Source organism: Mesoplodon densirostris, chromosome 7, assembly GCF_025265405.1.
Source record: "Mesoplodon densirostris isolate mMesDen1 chromosome 7, mMesDen1 primary haplotype, whole genome shotgun sequence".
NCBI classification, from domain to species: Eukaryota; Metazoa; Chordata; class Mammalia; order Artiodactyla; family Ziphiidae; genus Mesoplodon; species Mesoplodon densirostris.
This window is the reverse complement of record NC_082667.1, coordinates 45,841,543-45,864,977: the sequence shown is the minus strand read 5'-3', so window position 1 is coordinate 45,864,977 and position 23,435 is coordinate 45,841,543. Positions and strand designations below refer to the sequence as shown.

The 23,435-nt window shown below is 40.5% G+C and overlaps 1 protein-coding gene across 1 annotated transcript in view; it reads right to left on the bottom strand.

Moving 5' to 3' along the window:
* Window positions 1-23,435, bottom strand: part of RAB38 (RAB38, member RAS oncogene family) — a 69,016-nt gene that overhangs the window by 43,276 nt on the left and 2,305 nt on the right. Inside the window, exon 2 of the mRNA XM_060105044.1 lies at window positions 1,747-2,027. Within this exon, the coding sequence (XP_059961027.1) occupies window positions 1,747-2,027 (281 nt within the window). The remainder of the gene's footprint in view (window positions 1-1,746; window positions 2,028-23,435) is intronic.

Here is a 23,435-nt window from a genome sequence, read left to right as displayed (position 1 = left end):
TGTTGCTTGACCAATCTCTCTTTACAACAATAAATTCTTCAAACAAACAAACCAAAAAGTTCAATGACAGCCAAGAAGTAGAAACTGACAGATACTGTGTTCTGAATCAAAGGAAAAAAAATCCTAAAAAAAGAGGGGAAACAAAGGATTTTAAAAGGAAAGAAGGGGAAAAACCTACAAGCACACTGGGGCCTCAAGAAGGAAAACAAGGAACGGAGAAGTAAAAATATCTAAACATAAGGCCAATTTAGAGACAGCACTGAGAGAAGGCAGGCACTGAGACTCTCCATGAAACAGCTGAAACAAAGGAACATCCCAACTATGACAAAATAAAGAGGCACCACCACCTTTTCCTCCTTCTCCATCACATCCCACCCCAAGTGGCTGCTTACTCCTGCTGGTGTTTACACTTTAGTGATATTCTCATATCAGGTTTTTCTTTGTAATCTCTAAAGCCATTACCTTAATTCAAGGCTTTGTCATTTTCCCGTAGGAATACAATAACTACCATGTGGCTCTGTCTCCAGGTTTACTTGCCTCCAATCTACCTTTCCATAGTCCCCAGGGCAAATCTGACCATTCTACCCTCTGTAAAACCAGTCAGAGGCTCCTCCCCAGCCTATTTGAATGATGCCCATCCAAGCTATATTTTCCAGCCATTCTCTAGTGATGTGCACAAATGTTCACAACAAGGCCTAAGTGTGAACTTCCATAAGTGCAGAGACAATGCCTATCTTATTCACAGCTGAATCCCAGACAACTAGCGCAGTGCCTGTGCTCCACAAGTATTCAATATGTGTGTTCCACAAATAAATAAAAATGGAAAAATAGTGATATAAAGCTATGCAGAATGCAATCTTAATAATGTAAAATGTGCATATATATTTATATGTGCACAGAAAAATGTAGTAAACCATTTACTTTTAATTCATGCTTTTTAAAAAGTTTTTCAACATTCATGATGATACTATTTTTCTCTCTGATACTGAGATACAAAAATATAAACAGAGACAAAACGGAGTAGAGAAAAAATTGTGCCCCCGACACGTCAGATCACAGCATAGGGCCTAATGGGAAGTGTAAAACCCCTCACCGTGCCGCACTGGATCCTGCATCTTCCAGCCCTGACGCTGCCCCACTTCCTGCTACTCCTCTACCACCCAGGAGAGTGAGCAGTACCAAGCCACACTATGTTCTTCACATTGGAATTTGCCATTTACTTTCTCACCCCACTCTTCTGGCATTCCCAATGTGCTAGTTCTGTGTTCTTGCTGTCTTTTCATTTCTAGGGCCAAGCACAATCCCCAGCATACAAAAGAACATAATAAGTGTTGCTGGGGTAAACTAATTCATACTTGAATGAAGCAGTGACACTGAATGTGAGGCCCATTTCTTTCATTGACTCTAAAACCACACTCACCTAACAGGGTTGCTGTGAGGACCAAATGAGAAAATGCACAAAAAGCATGCCTGACACAAATTAAGCCCTCAATAAATGAACACGGTTATTAAACATTAGCAATGTGATCAGGCACAAGTTGCTTTGCTGCCTTACCCACTGTCATCTTAAATTGTGGATAATAGTTCCACTCATCCCCTTGAAATGAGAAAGAGCTTAAAGCAGTTTGGGAACTATAAATCACTAAACGAACACATACTATTAACATGATGATAATGACAATGATTATATGCCATTTTCTTTGTGAATCATGCCTACAATAAGTTTATCCTTCAAGGTCACATTACCTTTGCTGATGTTTCAAACCATCCTACGAAACCATGTTCCTTGCAGAACTGGTCCATCTTGAGGCCATTGTTCATGAGCACATCTTTCCCCTGGTCACATTTGTTGGCCAACAAAACCACTGACACTGGTTTGCCATTAGGGAGACTTAACTTTGAGTCCAAATCATTTTTCCACTTTGTCACTGCTTCAAATGTAGCTGGCCTGGTGACATCGAAGACAATAAATGCACCCATAGCTTCTCGGTAATAGACCCTCGTCATGTTTCCAAATCTTTCTTGACCTATCACCAAAAAGAAATAGAAATCAAAAACACATTACAGTTGTAAACTGAATCATACATGGGAACCCAATAAGACCTCATATGAGCAGACCACTCAGTAAAGTGCTTCATTGCTTATCTTTAAAGAATGCACTAAATATGCCGTCAGGCAGCTCTGTTTTTGATCTTTGAGTCCTGAGGGGATTCATTCATTTAATAAGTATTTATTGAAATGTCTGTGTACCATGTAACATTCCAGAACTGTGCTAATACAGTATCCCACTAGCCACATGTGGCTACTTCAGTTTAAATTAATTAAAACTAAATAAAATTAAAAATTCAGTTCCTCAGTCACACTAGCTAGCTACATTTCAAGTGTTCAATAACCACATGTGGTTAGTGGCTACAGTATTAGCCACTCCAAGATAGAACATTTCCATTATCATAGAATGTTCTATTGGACAACATTGTTCTAAATACTTGGGATACAATGATTAAAACATGAAAATCCTTACCATCGTGGAGCTTACATTTTAGTGGGACGATAGATTAGTATGTTACAAAGGCATCCACAGTCAACGTCAATCAAGAATAACAGTAATAGCTAGCATTTATTGTATGTTCACTAACCATCAGTGATGTGATTCCCATAAATTATCATTAAGGTACAATTATTAGGCCCATTTTAAAGTGACAAATTTGAGAACAATATGGCTAAGTAACTTGTTCAAACTATACAGATGGTAAGCTTAAGAAGTTACAATTCAAATCTGAGCTTTTTGAATCCAGAGCCCATAGTCATTTACCAACATTGAATACACTTAACCACTGAGCCATAGTCTTATACTATCTATCCCCCAGGTTTATATACCAGGAGTGTCCCATTCAACTCAACTGAACAGATAACAGATATTTATGCATCAGTGCCAGTCTCTGAGCTACATGCTAGGATTACAACAGTGAACTTGAGGGCCTTTACCCTTAACTAGTCTATAGTCTATGGGATAAGGAAAGTACCCTGACATAGAAATAAACAAACAAAGAAATAAATAAATGGATTAGTCTTAGACCAATCAGCTAGAATCAGTTTTGCCCTGATTCTTAATTTTCTAAATGAATGCTGGCAAATTTCTTAAACACACTAAGTTTAGCCTTCCTCATCTGCAAAATGGCAGTAATAATATGCACCTCACAGGGTTGTTATGTGGATGAACTAAATTAACACATGTGAAACATCCAGCACAGTCCCTTACTACTCGTTGGTACTTGAGTTTTCCCTCCCTTTCTTCAGCATATTAAAAATTATGAAAGACAATATGACAAAGGTAGTGAAATCAGAGTTCTAGACCAGAGTTTATGAAAGAAAATTACAGGAATTTGAGCTGATCAACCAAAACGAACAAAATCCTATTGCTTATAAGTCTATCCACTAGTAGTTGCTGAAGACAGGAGCTGTTGAAGACTGGGTTTATATTTTCTGAACCCAAAACTCCCGAAGTGTATGACCAAAGTTTTTAAATTCTGATTTGGGAATTTCTTTGTGTTCAGAGTCTTATGAAGTTTTAGAAATTAAAACAAAGTTAAATGTGTATTGAATAAGCCAACTTATCTTAAAAAAATAAAATGCTGAAACTGGCATGTATCTAAGAACATATAGGTCAACAAACATTTAAGAACGCTTTACACTTAAGTTTGTGTTCAAGGTTTTGTGACAGTGAGTTTTAATTCAAGTTATCAAGTTCTTTTGTAGGTCATGTTCACACTGGCATTAGCATTGTGGATTGTAAGAGAAACTGATCCGTAAGCACTTCATGAAAATGCATGAAGGTCAAGGCTTCCTATCCTAGTGAGTGAGCCTGTGTGCTCAAGCATGTATCACTGGAAAGAAGAACACTTTGTCAGGGCCAGCTCATGTCCATCCGAAAATATTTCTTACATGGGTTATACCAGCATTTTAAAAAATTTCCCACAGTCATCTAGTCAATGAAAGAAAGTGGTATAATACTCCTCATATGACAAAAAACCCACAGATGAACTTTCATTTTTTCCAATGAGTTCTTAATTTCATTTTTTTTTTTTTTAGTTCCTTATGCATACAGTGATTTCCTTTGATACTGATCAGGGTGGCCATGACATTTCAGGAAGATAGGGGAAAAAGGCCCTCTGTTATCATTCAGAACTCTGAAGGCCTCTAGGCTTTTTAAGGATGTCTTATGATCCCTTTCAGGGAACTAATCAGATGAAGGGCAAAGTCATGGGTTATTCAATAATCTGCTTGTCCAGGGGTTTTCATAGTAGAGTAAGGCAGCCCTCAAGAAGAAAGATTTTACATTTCCAATATATGGCAAAAGGTCATTTTTAAGACTATGCAAAAAAGCACACTATAGGCTTATACCTTCATAGGGATTGTGTGTGTGTGTTTGAGTTTGTGAGGGTATGTGTGTCAGATCAGAAACAGGAAGAAAAAAGCTTGCTTCTAGAAAGAAAAGACCTTTGTATATTGAGGTCACTGGGCCAGGAGACTTGGAAAGTTTGTATTTTTGGCATTCTAGCAAGAGGTCACATTCAGCCCAGGGCCTTTCCAGCACTCATTTTATCCTGCCTTTGTCAGCTGACAGCCCTGTCTGCTGTTTCTTAAGAAAAGAATGAGAACCATGTGACTCTTCGTGAGTGCCTACATATGGACAAAGTACAGACCTGATGAAACTATCATAGGTGATTTACTTAAAAAAAAAAAAAGACTGTAGTTCAAAAAAATGCCATTGGAGTTAAATCACTGATTCGACACACATTTCCTGAATAATATGATCCAGGTTCTGTGCTTTGTGCTGCAGATACAGAATTTTTGTCCTTGAGGAACTTCTAAACTAAGAAGTGTTATACTGGATGCATGGACCAAAAATGATCCAGGTCACCATGTAAGTCCCCATTTCTTGTAGTCTCTAAGCACACACTCCATAGCCATGTAGATGTGGCTAGTGATTCAGTTCTCAGCCTCAAGGGATATTAAACGACGGAGCAATCAACTGCCTTACAAACGTTAGCACAAAGCTTGTGGTAATAATTTGGATAACCTCCCACAGAAGGCACTAAATTGATGGGTCAGAAGACAGGGCATCTTCATTTTAATGCCTCGTTACCAGTGCAGTCTTAGACAACTATATTTCTCTCCCCGAGACTCAGTTTTCTCATCTGTAAAATGAAGTTATTCTGGCCAATCCCTACAGCCCCTTTCTGTTTTCATGCCTTCTACCCCTATGATACCACCATTAAATCAACATCTGGTCCTCTGTTCCAACTGCATGAAGTGGCCCATTTGGTGTCATGGACTCAGCTAAAAGCATACACCAGCAACATAGCCATAGTGTGTATTTAATATTTTTCACTTGATAATTAGTATTATCCAGATGCTCTCAGCGGGCATAACCAAGCAGTGTACCTTCTAGATGGCATAAAAACAACAAGAGGGTTTTTTATTAACCAACTAGCTCTGTGACCTCAGATTAGCCACTTCACCATTCTGAGCCTCGTTTCCTCATTGGTAAAAATAAGGAATTGGGGGGCCTCCCTGGTGGCGCAAGTGGTTGGGGGTCCGCCTGCCGATGCAGGGGATACGGGTTCGTGCCCCGGTCTGGGAGGATCCCATATGCCGCGGAGCGGCTGGGCCCGTGAGCCATGGCCGCTGAGCCTGCGCGTCCGGAGCCTGTGCTCCACAGCGGGGGAGGCCACAACAGTGAGAGGCCCGCATACCGCAAAAAAAAAAAAAAAAAAAAAAAAAAAAAAAAAAAAGGAACTGGAATGGATACATAAACTAAATTCATTATTACCTCTGACAACCCCCTTTGATCAACCTCCCCAGTATGCAGGCATCCAGCTCTCTACCTCCCATTCCTCCTGTGTTCCCCACGCTGGTTCACAGCATCACCATCCACACAGCCACCCAGAGTGGTACCTTCAAGTCATCTTCCAACTCCCTCCTCATCCCCATATCCAAAGGGTCTCCAACATCCTATCGACACTTCCATTTCAAAAGGGGTTCTTGACTTTGCCCCCTCCTCTCCATCAGCACTGCCACTGATCCACTTCAGGCCCTCATTGCTCCTCATCTGGACCGCTGAAAGCTCCTAATTGGGGCTCTCAGCATCTCAATTTTTGTCACTCCCTTTCCCTTAAAATAAATGTAAATATAACACAGGTTTTTAGACAGTTGCCATTCAGGCAGCATAAGAAATCACCTGCTGGGTATATATAAAGGAACTGAAATCACTGCCTTGAAGAGATATCTGCACACCTATGTTCTTTGCAGCATTAGTGACAATAGCCAAGACATAGAAACAACCTAAATGTCCATCGACAGATGAATGGGTAAAGAAAATGTGTTGTGGTCATCTCTCAGTATCCACAGGGGATTGGTTCCAGGACCCACTAAAGATACGAAAATCCTAGGGTGCTAAAGTCCCTCATAAAATGACCTAGTACACCCACCCTCTGTATCTGCAGATGTGGAATCTGCAGATACGGAGGACCAACTATATACATGTACAAAAGAATGTTATTCAGTCATAAAAAAAGAAGGAAATCCTGCCTTTTGCAACAACATGGGCAAATGCTATGAGAGCATTATGTTAAGGAAATAAGTCAGAGGAAGAAAAATACTGTATAAGCTCACTTATGTGAGGAATCTAAAAAAGCCGTAAACAGTCAAAATTCATTAAAACAGAGAGTAGAACAGTGGTTGCCAGAGGCTAGGGGATGGGAGAAATGTGGAGATGTTGGTCAAAGGGTATAAACTTCCAGATGTAAGATGAATAAATTCTGGGGATCTGATGTACAGCATGGTGACTATAGTCAACAATACTGTATTACATAATAGAAAGTTGCTGAAAGACTAAGTCTTATATGTTCTCACCAAACACACATACAAAAAGGTAATTAGGTAATTAGGTGATAAAGGTGTTAACTAACCTCACTGTGGTAATGATTTCACAATATAGACATATATCAAGTCATCATGTTGTACACCTTAAACTTACACAAAGTTATATGTCAATTATATCTCAACAGAGCTTGTGGGGGAAAAGAAATCATCTGAGCTATTTACAGACCACCCATTCCCAGGGCATCCTCCTCAGAGATTCTTATTGTACTGGTTTTGTGTGGGACCCAGGAAACTGTTTTTTTTTTTTTTTTTTTTTTTTTTTTTTGCGGTACACGGGCCTCTCACTGTCGTGGCCCCTCCCATCGCGGGGCACGGGCTCCAGACGCGCAGGCCCAGCGGCCATGGCTCACAGGCCCAGCCGCTCTGCGGCACGTGGGATCCTCCCGGACCGGGGCACGAACCCGCGCCCCCTGCATCGGCAGGCGGACTCCCAACCACTGCGCCACCAGGGAAGCCCCAGGAAACTGTTTTTTAAAGCCCTCCCTACGTGAAGTCTTAAGACTTCTATTTCTATCAGAATCCACTTTCAAAATATAAATATTACCATGATGCTCTGCCCTGTTAGCCCTCCAATGACGCTTACATTACATTTCTATGAAGACTACACATTTGGAGCCTGTGGCTCCAACCACCCTTCCAAACTCCTCTCCTGTCCCTTCCTTCAGAGTGTTCCACAGGCAAGCCACACTGGACTACGTGTCCTTCCGGAAACACATCCTGCATTACTCCCTGGCTTTTCTTGCCTTTTTGCAGCTCTGTTCCCAAAGCCTGAATTGCCTCCCCATCTCCCCTCTCACCTTCAATCAAATCCTATGAAGCCTATCATTGTGCCCTGAAACCTCACACATCCTGCCAGCTGGAACCATGGCTCCCTTTTTCACAATCCCATAGCATTTTCTTTATCCTATTCCATTCACTCTTATCATGCTGTGTCTTCAGGCTTCTCTCTCCAACTTGGCATTGGAAAAACCTGGAAAACAGGTTGGTCACATTTTAAGGTTGTAAATCTGCGGCCTATGTCTCCACTTTTTGGATATGGTATAGCTCACGACACTATAGTAGAAATAAACTGAAATTAAGATTCCTCCTTCCTCTAAAATACAGCGTTGTCTTGTATTCATGAGCCAATGCCACATACTGATGCACTTTATATTCTGCTCTTGTGTTCAGCAAATAATCAATAGATGTTCACTGATGGAGAAAATTAACATTATTCTAACAAGGGTATGTGCATATCTGTTGCAACGAGTTTCAGACTAGAATGTTATGTTTTTGTAATCATTCTCATCCTCTTAAGAAATAATCTCTTGGAATCAGCTTATTCTAAACATATATTTCTGGGGTCATGGCACAATCAGTAGAGCTAAAAGTACCACCAAGGCATGCTCTTTCTTTCTAGACAGTAATGGTCTGAAAAGCAGGAAAATAAAACCAAAAGTAAATATGAGTTTTGAACAAGGATCTGAAGGAAAAAAAACTATCCAATTGCTATGATGATCAAATGGCCACTGAACTTATAGGGGCATAAGCTGGTTTTGAAGGCTCAGGGAAACCCACAAACTAGGATCAGAGTCAGGCCGACAACCTGGTCAGAAAAGTTTTCTCCATTTTTTAAGTGCCCATCTGACCCTCTGGCAGTGGTTCTGAAACTTTTTCATCTTCTCTCTTCACTTCTTTGCTCCACCAAACCAGCAACAGAAAACTGTCAATCGATCACCATTTTTCCAAGTCATCTAGGCTTCTATTTTAGAATTAACCTTGTGTAATCTTCCCCTACAAAACTGCCAACCTCTCTCCCTAGCCAGACCAAGTTTCTGCAGCCCCATGACAAACACTGCCCTGTGTGCCCAGTAAGTGTTCAGTAAGACCTCTTTGCTGAGTGAAGAAATAACCCCTAATTCTTTACTCCCTCCCAATGATTACTGGCAGGCTTAACAAGTCTTTAAGAGTCATCCTCTGCTATGTCACTAGCAATCATCACTTTCCACTCCCAGTGAAATCACTTTAAGTTTGTCTCATCTCACCTCATTTCTTTCATTCATCTAACAAAAAATTTTGAACTGCAATTAATTTCCAGACACTAGAAACATGCAACTAGAAAAAAATCAGCAACTAAGAAAAAACAATTAAAAATCGTTGCCCTCATGAAGCTTACATTCTAGTAAAAAGAGATCAACAGTAAACAAAAAAGTAAGATACATATAATACTACATTATCTGGTAAAAAGTACTATGGAGAGGGCTTCCCTGGTGGTGCAGTGGTTGAGACTCTGCCTGCCGATGCAGGGGACACAGGTTCGTGCCCTGGTCCGGGAAGATCCCACATGCTGCGGAGCGACTGGGCCCATGAGCCATGGCCGCTGAGCCTGTGCGTCCAGAGCCTGTGCTCCGCAACAGGAGAGGCCACAACAGTGAGAGGCCCACGTACCGCACAAAAAAAAAAAAAAAAAAAAAAAAAGCACTACGGAGAAAAATAAAGCAGCAAAGGAGAAACGGGTATGCTGGAGGCAAGGGTAAAGTTAAGCAGGATGGATGGAAGACTCACTAAGAAGGTATCATTTGAGTAAAGATTAAAAAGAGGTAAAGGAACAAGTCATATGGATGTTTAGGAGAAGAGGGCTTTAGACAAAGGGAACGGCAAGCAGAGGCACAGACGTGTCTGGCCAGCATGTGGAGAACAGCAAGGAGACTGTTGGCTGGAGAGGGCTGAGCAAGGGGAAGAGTAGCCTGTGATGAGGCAGGCAGATCACAGGATCCAGACTGTAGATGGTTTCAGGCTATTATACTGATGCTGCCTTTTATTCTGGATGAAAGAAGAAAGCACTGAACGATTGTGAGCAGATGAGAAACATGAACTGACAGAATCAAGTGGATAACTGTGGCTGCTGCATTGAGGAATGACTCAGTCAAGGTCGGAAGTAGGGAAACCATAATCCAGGCAAGAGATAATGATGTGGACCAAAGTGGTAGTGGTGAAGATGGTCTAGATTGGTTGTTTTCTAGATATATTTGGAGATAGAGAAGAGAGGTGGGCTATAAATTATGAGATGATTCAAGAATGACCCACAAGCTTTTGACCTGAATTTTTGAAAGTATGGAGTTGCCATTAGCTGAGATGGAGTAGGCTTTTGGAGACACAGGTTTTGTGGAAGTAGATTGGGACTTTGACATGTTAGGTTTGAGATGTCTGTTACATAGATACATCGAATAGGCAGCTGGATATAGGAGTCTGAAGTTCCAGGGCGGGGGGTCAGGACTGGAGATTTACTTTTTTGTTTGTTTGTTTGTTTGTTTTTTTGCTGTACGCGGGCCTCTCACTGCTGTGGCCTCTCCCGTTGCGGAGCACAGGCTCCGGACACACAGGCTCCGCGGCCATGGCTTGCGGGCCCAGCCGCTCCGCGGCATGTGGGATCCTCCGGGATCGGGGCACGAACCCGTGTCCCCTGCATCGGCAGGCGGACTCTCAACCACTGCGCCACCAGGGAAGCCCTGGAGATTTACTTTGTATTTTAATTTCTGTACACCTCTGCCAGATTCACCATCCAAAGCCCTCTTTTTACCCTATCATTTGCCTACTTAAACTCACTACTGCCTAAAATAGATGCCAAAATTTGGAGGTTAGGCGGCTAACATGTTATGTGACCCACACAAGATTTAAAGCAATTTGAGCTATTTCCCAACAGTTATAAATTGGAGGATAAATACAAATATTGGAATGTCTTAAAAACTCAGAATATTCAGAAATCCAGGGTCTGCATTATATGAATAATGTTGTCAAGTTCATTTGTGCTGATTAATACCAAACACTCAATGTTAAAGAAAAAAAGCTGGCTGAGAAACTATTCCTTTGACATTGTTAGATACCACAAAAAACTGCTCTAAATTTAAATTTATGTATCTATATCCATTTTATTAAAATAATTCTAACAAAATATTTAGAATTTGGGCTTCCCTGGTGGCGCAGTGGTTGAGAGTCCGCCTGCCGAGGCAGGGGACACGGGTTCATGACCCCGTCCGGGAAGATCCCACATGCCGTGGAGTGGCTGGGCCCATGAGCCATGGCCGCTGGGCCTGCGCGTCCGGAGCCTGTGCTCCGCAACGGGAGAGGCCACAACAGTGAGAGGCCCGCGTACCGCAAAAAAAAAAAAAAAAAAAAAAAAAAAATTTAGAATTCAACGAAATTTATATAGTTTTATTTTAAAATAAATCATTGCTATTGATCCATTTTTCTTATGCTAAGTCTCTTATAGATGGTTACGTAGGATCCCATGATTGTTTCTTTGCATCAAAATACTCTTTAACACACTTGGCCTCACTCCTAATACATCCCCCTAGCTGGATGTGATGTTTTGTGGAAAAACAAAACGGGAGCCAGGATTAAGGGGAAGTTTTGTGCCCATTTCCTAGGGCAACAGGGAGCAGTAGCTTGTGTGGTCCAGAAGTGAGAACAGATTTTTCAGAGAGGACCTTGAAAGATAAACAAATGTTGGCCAGGTAGAGAAAAGAGTTCATTTATTTTACCCTCTGGGCTCCTATGGGATTTTTAACGTTGCACACACCTCGATCTACAAGTTAAAGGCTAATCCTCAGACTGAGGTTAGGGTCCTGCCCCAAACTATGCCTTGCTAGTCTCTGCTAAGTTCTGCCTCTTGCTTTCATTCCCACTCATTCCATGGCACTCCCATCCTCACTGGAACATACCCTACCTCTGATTCTCTGCCTAACTAAATCCTACCTATTCTTCAAGGTTGTACAAAACCCTACCTTCTTGTAGCGTTTTCTGACTACTTGGCCCCAGGCTCAATTCTTTCCTCCCCTATGCTCGCTCACACAGTGCTGACTGAATGTATCACTTGCTCACCCATTCAATCAGGCCCTGCCTCGTACTGCTTTTTACGTTCTGTAAACCTCCGCAGACCATGTCCCCGGTTACACTGTAGACTCCTTGAGCCCACTGTTGAATTCCTCCAAAACTGTCCCCTATCTCTCCCTAGCACGTGCACTCTGAGAGCTTCTTTGTCAGTGCTCACAATGGTCTTGCGAAATAAAATGGAACTGGTAATACCAGTACTCTTTACATAATAAAGTAGCAATTAACATTAATTTCTTATTTGTGAGAGGGAGCCCCAGCAGGGAGAGGAGTGGACTGAATAAAGCAAGATCTCTAATCCAGCTCATTTACTTTCCATGCCTACTAAACTCCTGCTCATTCTTAAAATCCCCTCTGAAAAATATCTGTCCCCAGTTCAGAACCGCCTCTCCACAATTTCTTTAGTTCCCCTATAAACAGTGTCTCTCTTTTCATCTTACTACTGGTTGTCACGTCTTATAGGCAAGTCTTGTCTCTATTTAACAAGAAGGTAAAGCCAGATGCAGTGTATTGAATTTAGCTAGAGTGTGCAAGAGAATAGGATGGCATAAAAAGTAACGGTTGGTTTCTTAGGGTCCATAAGCAACAGCATTATAGATAGCAAGGGTGGCTGGGTTATAGTGATCTATTTTTAAATTAAACTTTGAAAATATTCTCATTAAATTCTAAATTTATATTTAAATGTAAAGCTCTGTGTGTGTGTGCGTGTGTGTGTCTGTGTGTGAAAATGAGTATCCCAGTACCTCAGATTTTTTTTCAGAATTATTTTTGACTAGGGTCTGACACTACTCAGTTTAAATGAAATAACTCACTTGGATAAAGAAGAATAGTAATGTAGTAATGCAGTGTGCAATATTGGATGGAGGGAGGGAATGAAACCACGTCACAGAAGAGACATTGGCAAGAATCAAGATAGAAGGATCAGCATCTCATGTTTTTAATTAAACCAATTACAACTTAAACAAACACCTAGCAAACAACCTAAAAATACATCCACTGAATTACAAGCTCAAATGTATTAATAAAAAGCTATCTTTGAATTACTTACCATTTGAGACATCACCTCTAAGTAACCTTTAAAGATACTTTTATAAATAACTCACAAGGGACCCTGGACTCTAAGGGTTTCACTCTTAAAGAATTTCCTGATTCCTTCAGAGGTAAAATTCCCCAAATGTGTGCCCAGGTGCTTTGGGGGTGCCTCAGTGAACTCACAAGGTTGCAACAAGATGATTTTAAATTTTAAGGCAAGCACAGTGGTGCTCAAGATCAATCAGACACCTCAGGAACTATTAGCTAGAGGCAGTTCACAATTTTAACATCAGATTGTACTACATTCCCTTTGATGTGATCTTATCTTTTTGAAGCTGGGATTTTTTCAGTTTGTGGGATAAAAAGCAAGAGTCATGTGAAAATCAATGAGAAACAGGAAATGAGGGTGGTGGTGTCCACTCTGACTCAAAGCTTTGAGATACTATTCCATGGTCCAAAGCAATGCATATGCCAATAATAAATATAGTTATTAAAAGTGAAATAAAAATCATTTTCTTTTAATTTATGTCTTCTATTTTTTCCAAAGGGCTACTAAGTTATTAAACTATAATACTTATTAAATTGTTTGGTGCTAACTATTTAATAAACAGAGCTTTTAAGTATTTCTGTTGTCTTAGAGGCACCATGAAAAATTACTTTGACGCCAAAGGATCTGTGAACTGTGGAAGTTTGAGAACCTCTCCCAAGTCTAGTCTGGAGGATTGTTTCCTTTAAGTTTAAAACACACACACACACACACACACACACACACACACCCCTCTACCACCATACAAGACTTAATTTTTATTCCAATAACATCAAGCATCATAGCCATTCTTATCTTTAATTCTCAAACTAGAGACTGTGTCCCTTAGGCACTGTGGTTTTCCTGTCTCAAGTAGTATATTAGTATGGTTCTTATTAAGCCAAACCAACGACATAGTCTAAGCAAGGATGTGTGCAAAGAACTCAGCTCATCCAATTCTTAGCCCTGTCCAAAGTAGAAAGGTTAAAAATAATAATAAATATTCCTTTAAAATAAATAATGTGCATCTTCAAAATGCAACTTAATCCATGATATGCAAAAACTATTGCATTGTTATATTACACAGTAGGAAATAGTAGAGTGGAGTGGTTACAAAATAGAATTTGTAACTAGACAAATCTCAGTTCATATCCTAGCACCATCTCTTACCTTCTGTGTGACTTTTGAAAAGTTTTGAGCGTTTATCTGTTTTCTAGCCTGTATAAGCATAGCTCTCTCCTCTTTATGATAGGGTTAGTAACAGTACCTACAGATCAGTTCCTTGTGAGCAGTAAATAAAATGATACATAAAAATGCACGGCACCATGTCTAACAAACACCCAATAAATGGTGGCTATTAATAACACGTTATATTGCAGGGGGAAAACAGTCCTCCCAACAAGGAATTTAAATCAATTTGTTTTTGACTTCACCCTACAAATTAGATTGAAATGTCTTTGAATCCCTCACACCGTAGATAATTTCTTGGTTTCCAATAGGCTAAGGAGTACACAAGAAGCTAAGTTTTCCATTGTTCTTCCTGAGAGAGCAGATGTATGTAAGGCTGATGAGGAAGAAAGGTTAAATCATGTATCAGGATAACAAAAAACAGACTACAAAAAATAGCGACTTGGGGCAAAAAGTAATAATTCTGATTTCTCCCAGACATTTGAAATGATTGACTATCCTCTTCCTGAACTCTCCTCCCTTTGCATCCAAAACCTGCTTTTGCTTCGTTCTCCTCCTCCATAGTACTTTCTCCTTTTCTACTTCTTTGCTAACTCCACAGTCATTTCATTAAATTGTGTAACAGGTAATTGTGTCAAGCTTTGCTAAAAATTGGAAAGGATATCTGGAGAAGTACAACATAACTCTAATGAATTGCTAAAGGGAGACGTGCCAGAAGGGAGTAAAGTTGTGTCGGATTCAAGGGAGGAAGAGGTTACCACTGGAAGTAGAGAATTCAGGAAATCTTTGTAGAGGAGTTGCCCTTTCAGGTGGGTCTTAGACATCAAGTAGGTTTGGGATATGTTGAAATAAAGGGAAGGGCATGTGAACTAGCAAGAAGGGCAGGAGCAAAGGCACAGAGGCAACAAACACGGGGTGTGAGTAAGGAAGAGCAAGGAGTCCAAATGGCCACATTGGAAGACTCATAAGGGAGGACTGGGGGAAATTATATTAGGCATGTCATTTGAAGCCAAACTGTGGGTGACTTTGGTTCACCCCAATTCCATACCACCATCCTCTCTTCTTTATGGCATGAACTCCCATAGCTGGATGAATGCTAAGTTCATTTTTTTTGTGCCCCAGTACTTGAGACAACAGCAAGACATCTGGTGTTAAAAAAGAAGTTTTTAATTCTTCATGTCCCATCATTAATAAACCAGAGAAGCCTGTATTCTGGTTCTAGTTCTACCACTAACTAGTTCTCTGAGCCTGAGAAACTAATACGAGCCCCCTTTCAGAGCATAGCTTCCTCATCTGTAAAATGAAGGATTTGGTTTGATGAACCCTCAAGGTTTTAACTCTGTGAAAATTACCTATATTACTTCATCTAATCTATCCAAAAATCATAAAGAAAAACAGTTTTGTCATTTGACCTCCAAATGAATGACATTTTACTCCGTATTATGAAGATTTTCTTAAATGAAGAAGCACAGTTTTAAAGAATGGTCTTTAAGGTCACTCTCCAGTTTTTATGGTGAAAAATAAAATGCATGCCAACTTAAGAAAAGTGATCACCATATTTATCGATTCTAAAATGTATGCATTTTTCATATGTAAATGTTCATAAAATTACAAAGTCTTTCAAGCATGAAAAAACTTTAATTTTGTTCATAAACAAAAAGTTTATTTTGTTTATTAAAGAAATTTTTAGAGCAATGATGAAATAGTTGATGGAAAATTTTTATTGAACAAATACTCATTAAGCACCCTCTAGTACCAAGTACTAGGGTTACAGCTGGAAGGAAAAAGCATTCCAATGCAGTAGTAGAGGACTTCTAATCTGAAGTAAGCATGGTATATTATGAGATCAGATAAACAGTATCTCCCTCAGTCACAGGGACTCAAAAGAGACTTCCTGAAGGAGGTGAGATTGGTAAGTGACAGAGGACCCATAGAAGCTATCTAAGTAAAGAAGAGGGAAAGTGTAGTTAGCCAGAGGCAATTGTATGAGCCACAGTATAAAGGGAAAGGTAGTTGAACTGAAGGCACTATACGATATCCAGAATGGTCAAGAATCATACATATGAGAGATGAGACTGGAATGGGTGACAGAGGCTGGATCATGAAAGGCCATGAATTTCATGCTAAAATGTTTAGTCTTTCATTCCAAAAGTGATGAGGATCCACTGAAGGATGCCAAACTGGAGAACACCTAACTGGAGAATGATGCCATGCTAAGAAGCCTCACCTCTGTAGATTACAAGCTGATGGGTGGGAAAGCCTGAGGAAGGGATGAGCATCAGGATGATGCTACAGTAGTTCAGATAAGTTGTGAAGAAGACATGGCTACTGAAAGGAGGGATAAGATAGAGTTATTTGTCAAGGTAGAAAAGACAGGATTTGATTAATATGTGAGAATAGAAAACTAAAGGGAGTGGGGAATGGTGAAATTTAAAACCTGAATTATTTTCAATGAATAGCTTAAGATAACATAACTTCTCAATGAAGCTCTTGAACAGCTGAAAAAAAAAATAGTGGAACTCAATAATTTGTAACCCCAGGCTAGAGTCTCAGACTTGACTTTGCCAAGTTTATGGAGACTACTCTAGTACACCCATCTAGAAGATGAGGATCTTCCCTTGATAGGATAAACCCGAATTCCACCCCAGGAGCCACCATACCCATCTGGGAATATCCATCCCAGAATCAAAAAGAGTAAAAAAATAAAAAGGGTTCTCAATGGTTTGAAAGCAGGGCTTCCCAAAGCGAATTCTCAGAAGAGGGAGCAATCGGGCCCTAAACCTACCACAAGACAACTCTCTTCAAAATGTTTTCAGGTGAGCAATGTCTCTAATGTCCAACCCCACTGGCTATTTAACACCAAACCACTTTTACTGAGCAACTATAATGTACCAGGCACCATGTTCTACTTACCCTTGGCCCAGTTTCCTCACCTATAAAACTGGAAATAATATGACCCATTTGGCAGAATCATTGTGCTGTTTAAACTGCAAAGTTTACTTTGATAAATTGATAAATGTAAGGAACTATCACTCTTAACCATTGGCTTAGCAAATACATCCTCTCCTAATTTGACTGCTGTTCCCTCTCACCACCTCTCTCCTTACAATGTAATCTCCGGCAGTGCCGGACTACCCACAGCCCTCACCACGTCTCCTCACCTCCACACCATGGCTATGGCAGATGCCATGTTTTGACCTTCTTTAGCACCTGACATTTCTCCTTCAGGGCACTTATCAAAACAGTCAATAATTATCTCCATGATTATCTTTAAATATCTTTATGCTCCACCAGAATATCAGATTCCATACCAACGTCCATTTCATTCCCCCCTAAAACCCTATGCTTATCAAGTGAATGAATAAATTTTCCCAGGCAAGATCTTACAACTCTCAAATCCTGAGGTTTTAAAATGACTTTTAGACAACCCTAAGAAGGGGAGAAAATATTTGCAAACGAACCAACTAACAAAGGATTAATCTCAAAATTATACAAGCAGCTCATACAGCTCAATATCAAAAAAACAAACAACCCAATCCAAAAATGGGCAGAAGACCTAAATAAATATTTCTCCAAAGAAGATATACAGATTGCCAACAAACACATGAAAGGATGCTCAGCATCACTAATCATTAGAGAAATGCAAATCAAAACTACAATGAGGTATCACCTCACACCAGTCAGAATGGCCATCATCAAAAAATCTACAAACAATAAATGCTGGAGAGGGTGTGGAGAAAAGGGAACCCTCTTTGCACTGTTGGTGGGAATGTAAATTGATACAGCCACTTTGGAAAACAGTATGGAGCTTCCTTAAAAAACTAAAAATAGAATTACCATATGACCCAGCAATCCCACTACTGGGCATATACCCTGAGAAAAGCATAATTCAAAAAGAGTCATGTACCACAGTGTTCATTGCAGCACTATTTACAATAGCCAGGACATGGAAGCAACCTAAGTGTCCATCGACAGATGAATGGATAAAGAACATGAAGCACATATATACAATGGAATATTATTCAGCCATAAAAAGAAACGAAATTGAGTTATTTGTAGTGAGGTGGGTGGCCCTAGAGACTGTCATACAGAGTGAAGTAAGTCAGAAAGAGAAAAACAAATACCGTATGCTAACACATATATATGGAATCTGAAAAAAAAAAAAAAAGGTTCTGAAGAACTTAGGGGCAGGACAGGAATAAAGATGTAAGACATAGAGAATGGACTTGAGGACACGGGGAGGGGGAAGGGTAAGCTGGGACAAAGTGAGAGAGTGGCATGGACATATATATACTACCAAATGTAAAATAGATAGGTAGTGGGAAGCAGCTTCATCTCACAGGAAGGTCAGTTTCGTGTTTTGTGGCCACCTAGAGGGGTGGGAGGGAGACGCAAGAGGGAGGGGATATGGGGACATATGTATACATATAGCTGATTCACTTTGTTATAAAGCAGAAACTAACACAGCATTGTAAAGCAATTATACTCCAATAAAGATGTTAAAAAAATTAAAATAAATAAAAAATAAAAATAATTTTAAATGAAATGCAGTAAAATAGAACAAAATATTTAAGTACCATTTTGACCCTCAGTGAGAGTACCTGTGTTCCGACAAAGCCAGAATGAAACAGATCCTGGGTTTCCTTTTGACCTGGGCAGGCCTCAAGGATTCCACTTACTTCTTCTTTCTAGGAGCCCATGAACTCCTCCCTCTATAGCTCTATAACTTAGAATCTGTCTTCCTTCTAGTCATCATCCCTCCAGTCACCTCATCCCAACCACTTTAATTCTTTTCACCATGATGTTTATAATCTATTGGCAATAGGGAGCCACCAAAGTGATGTTCTGGGAAGATAAACTTGACCTTAGCACACATAAGAACTGGAGGAGGAAGAGACTAGAACTAGCCAGGTGGCTATGACAGCAAGACAGGTATATAATAATAGTGCCGTCCCTGGTCTAAGGCCATGACAGGAGAGGCATAATCACTAACTGACATGGAGATTGATAGCATGTGTGGCTCAGAAGAGAAGGAGAAAAGATGGCAGAGGTTTCATGTCTTAGTGACTGGGTAAAACATAGTATAGTTCACATAAACTAGGAAGACCAGTATGTGGAGAGATATGTCTAGTTGAGGTTTACAAATAGCATCATTTACTACTTTCACTAAAAGGGGTGATGGTATGATGGTAGGTATTCTCTGCTTGTATTCCTTTGTTGTTTTCTTTTGCACTTTCCATTTCTGCTACATTGAGCATATATTACTTTATTAAGAGAAAAAGCCAACAATCTTGTTTTTTTAATGCAACTTGGCTATGACATATTGATCTTGCAATATATATGAGATATCATAAAGGCGATGACCAGCAGGAAGACGAAACTGTAGGTCTGAAGCATGTGAGAAGGCAAGGTCATAAGCACAATTTTGTAATTATAAGCATAGAGTTTAAAGCCTCGGGAATGCATGAGCTCCCCAGGAGAAGGAGACAGAATTAAAAAGGGCCAGAGGATGAACTTCTGTCTCAAGTCATGTGGCCCTGAAGTCCCTCACAGGGAGTAACTGGTGCTAGGTAAGAACACAGTAAATATCACACTAGCTAGAGGCTTTGTTCAGCTTGCTCAGAGAATGGATGGATGTGGTGTGGACAGGACCCCGTCTGCATCACCAGAGTATTTTGGAGTGACCTATATCAATACACCTTACTCACCGTTACAATGATTTGCTTTTGTGCTGTCATGCCCACTAAACCGTGAACTTTTTGAGGTCAGGAATCAAGTCTTGTTCAGTTCTTTAGCCTTCTTTGTTTTCCCCTCACCTAGCACAGCGCCTAACACATACCAGGCATTTAATATACACGTCTGTTCAAGAAACCAACCACACACATAGGAGGTGCTCCCTGCATTCCCTCCTTCTCTCAAATGACTTAGCTTTCCTTGGTCAGGCTGCTATGTGCCCTCTTGTCTAGAGGAACTAGTCCTCTAAAGCCTAGATGAGGGGACTTGTCCCTCAGGCCTAATGCCCATGTGTCTGTGACACGTGGAGATTCTAATGACCTCCCTGCAAGAAGCCCTGAGGTGTGTTGCCCACCCATCATTCACCTCACTTTGAAAATTCACTGTTTTGTTCAGTGTACATACTATTTACTTGTAAGCACATAGCATGTTAATCCACACGGTATTTAGAAAATCTATAATTAGCCAGGCTAGAAACAAGGCAATAAAGTGCCCACCAGAAAGTGGCCCACACTTGCCATGCATTTTTACTTTTCGGCCTGACACAGTGGTTGCCAAATTTAGCTCTTTCTACATTTTTAGATCTAATTACATGGATATTTAAAACCCTTCTAAAACTTCCTGGAGAGTTAGTCTTTTAGAAAGAGATATTGAAGAGAGGCTCAAGTCCAAACCCTTCCCTCAGTTGAATTTCACAATGTGGAAGCACTTTACAAACACTAAAACAACACACCAGTGTGACCCAGATGAATCTCACAGCCACTGGTATGGGCAGTCAGCGTCTCCTGACTCTAGACCCAGGCTACCCCCCGCTGTCACTCTGCCTGTTGGATAATTAATGTCCTCCAATGCTTCTTTGTCACACAGCTTAGGTGGGGAAAGTTAGTATAGATGTGCCCTGCAGGGAAATATTTTTCTGGATCTTGTTTTAGCTATATAGGGGAATTTGTTATTTAGGAGAGTCTTGCAGTGAAACTTTCATATGGGGAAGAAGCATTCTCTAAATTACCTGCTAACTTAATTTATTTTCTACTGTATTTGTTAAGTCTAGAATCGGGTTTTCTGATGACCAACAGACCTGGTCAGTTCTCTCATATATATGCATAAAAGATGAAGTTAAACAGACCTGCTGTTCCTATTCTCCTCCGCCACGTGCGTGCTCTTGTGACCCTGGGTCTCTGATTCTTGATCTCATATAAAATAGGTTTAACACTACCTGCTCTGTCAATATCCTCAGCAACATTGAGAAGACCAAGCAGAAAAATGTATGTGAAAGTAGTTTGTAATAACGATTAAAACAACAAGAGTAATAGCTAAAATTCTGAATGTGTCGGGCACAGCTTTATATGAATTAACTCATTTCATTCTTGTAACGCTAAGATACAGGTTCTGCTGTTGTCTCCAGTTTTTTGACAGGAAACCAAGGAATAGAAGTTAAGTAACTTGCACAAGTCACAAAGCTAGTAAGTAAAGAAGTTGGAATAAGCTGCCACATACTAACTGGGCACAGGATTAAAGCTGATAGAGACTGCAAGAGATAACACAGAATGAATATGTGATATCACAGGAAAATGAAACAATTGCCATTTTAAAGATGGAGCAACTCAGATCCAGCAAGGTTTCATGATTTGCCCAATGTCAAGTATTACAGTTTTAGAATATCCACAATTTATGGATAGAATAAATAATAATATATTTATTAGTATTCTAATTAGTATTCTAAAATATTCTATTTTTAAATTGTGGGAAGTAGAGCAAAGCTGTTAGGAACCTGGGTGCTGGATTCAATGGCCAAGTTTTAAATTCTAGTACTACCACTTAACCAACTATTTTACTGGAAAATTAAAAATTAAATATGCACAGACAATTGTAAGAATAAATGCCTAAAAGATGTTAGCTACTATTACTATTGCTGTCCTAATTCCTGTAGCCAGTTCCCAAAGCACATGAAGAGTTCTAGACAAAATTGTGTAGTTCTCTTTGAAAGTGCTATTGGAGTAATCATAGCATCAGGATTTGGAGAGGAGTAGGAAGGGAGAGTCTCAAGTGTGAACTTTTCTTTTTTTTTTTTTTTTTTTTGATAATTCTATAAAGAGAAAAAACCCTATAACCAAGAATCAAATTTTCAGAAATAGATTTTCATTCCAGTTCCTTCCACTCTCTGCACAGTGGTACTGATTAACATCCAAAAACATGTTAGAAATAGGAGAGAGAAGGCAAGGATAATCTATCTACTAAAGAAGCAGTGCCATTAAAAAGGAAGAAAGCATCACCCCAGTGGGCCACCTCTGCACCAGGCGCTCACAGGCCTTTGGTTATAAAGAGCATGGCTTGATTCCAAATCAGACAGACCTGCTTCAAAGCCAGCTCTTCCACTTATTAGCTGGGTGGCCTTGGGCAAAGTGACTTAACTTCTCTGACTCTATCAAGAGTTTCTGAACCCAGAGCTAACTCAGCTGCTCCTCTACGGTAGAATCACTGGGATACAGGGCAACTGCTGTCCCCTACGGGGTTTGTGGGATTCATCACGCTGGTTTAAAGGTCTACTTCACAAGCCCTTGGGGAGGGGGAAGGGTAAGCTTGGACGAAGTGAGAGAGTGGCATGGGCTTATATATACTACCGGATGTAAAACAGATAGCTAGTGGGAAGCAGCCGCATAGCACAGTGAGATCAGTTCAGTGTTTTGTGACCACCTAGAGGGGTGGGATAGGGAGGGTGGGAGGGAGATGCAAGAGGGAGGGGATATGGGGATATATGTATATGTATAGCTGATTCACTTTGTTATAAAGCAGAAACTAACACACCATTGTAAAGCAATTATACTCTAATAAAGATGTTAGAAAAAAAAAGGTCTACTTCACAAGCCCTGAAAGGTACTTCTTGGAGATTTTTCAAGAGCAGACTGGCCCACCTAAGTGGCCACAAGACACACATCATAGGAATTAGCTGAACAAATAGGACCCTACGTGGCATTTAACCAAATGGATATTAAAAGTCTAATTGAGCAAAACTTCCCTCTCTAGCAGATGGATGTGATACCCTATCAAGACAGGGCATGTCCCCCCTACCTCATCCACACCCCCGGCAATCTCAAAGCGAGTCCCCCAGCTTTCACGACCTGTTCTTTTCAGACACACGCCAGAAATGAGCACAAAGGAGACAGAGAAGCATTCCCCAAGGTTGGACAGACCGGCTGATCTGAAGATGCTATAAGATACACTTAGCTGACTGAAGTCTGGCTGGGAAGTTGAGGCTGGATTCCATATGAACTCACTCCTCACAGGACCAGCTATGCAGCTTGAAACATGTCAGTACTGCACTCCAGTCACCCTTTCCCACAAGGGCCCAACTTTCCCCCAACCAGCTTTGCCTGCTGCCCAACTTCTAACTCAGCCCACAGGGCCTTTGAGCTGGAGGCTGCCAAAGACAGGTTAGCACTGAACATCAGAGCTCCAGGAAAACGAAGCTTCCCTACAGAGATGGTGTACACCACTGTATCTATAGGACCAACTTTCCAAGGCTCCTCAGATTTCTTACTTATACAGACTTCTGCGACTATAGCCTCCGTGGCAACTTCAGAACTGACTCATGGCTCAGGAGGTATTTCTAAGCTTAGGAATGAAATTGCTCAAGACAGCATGT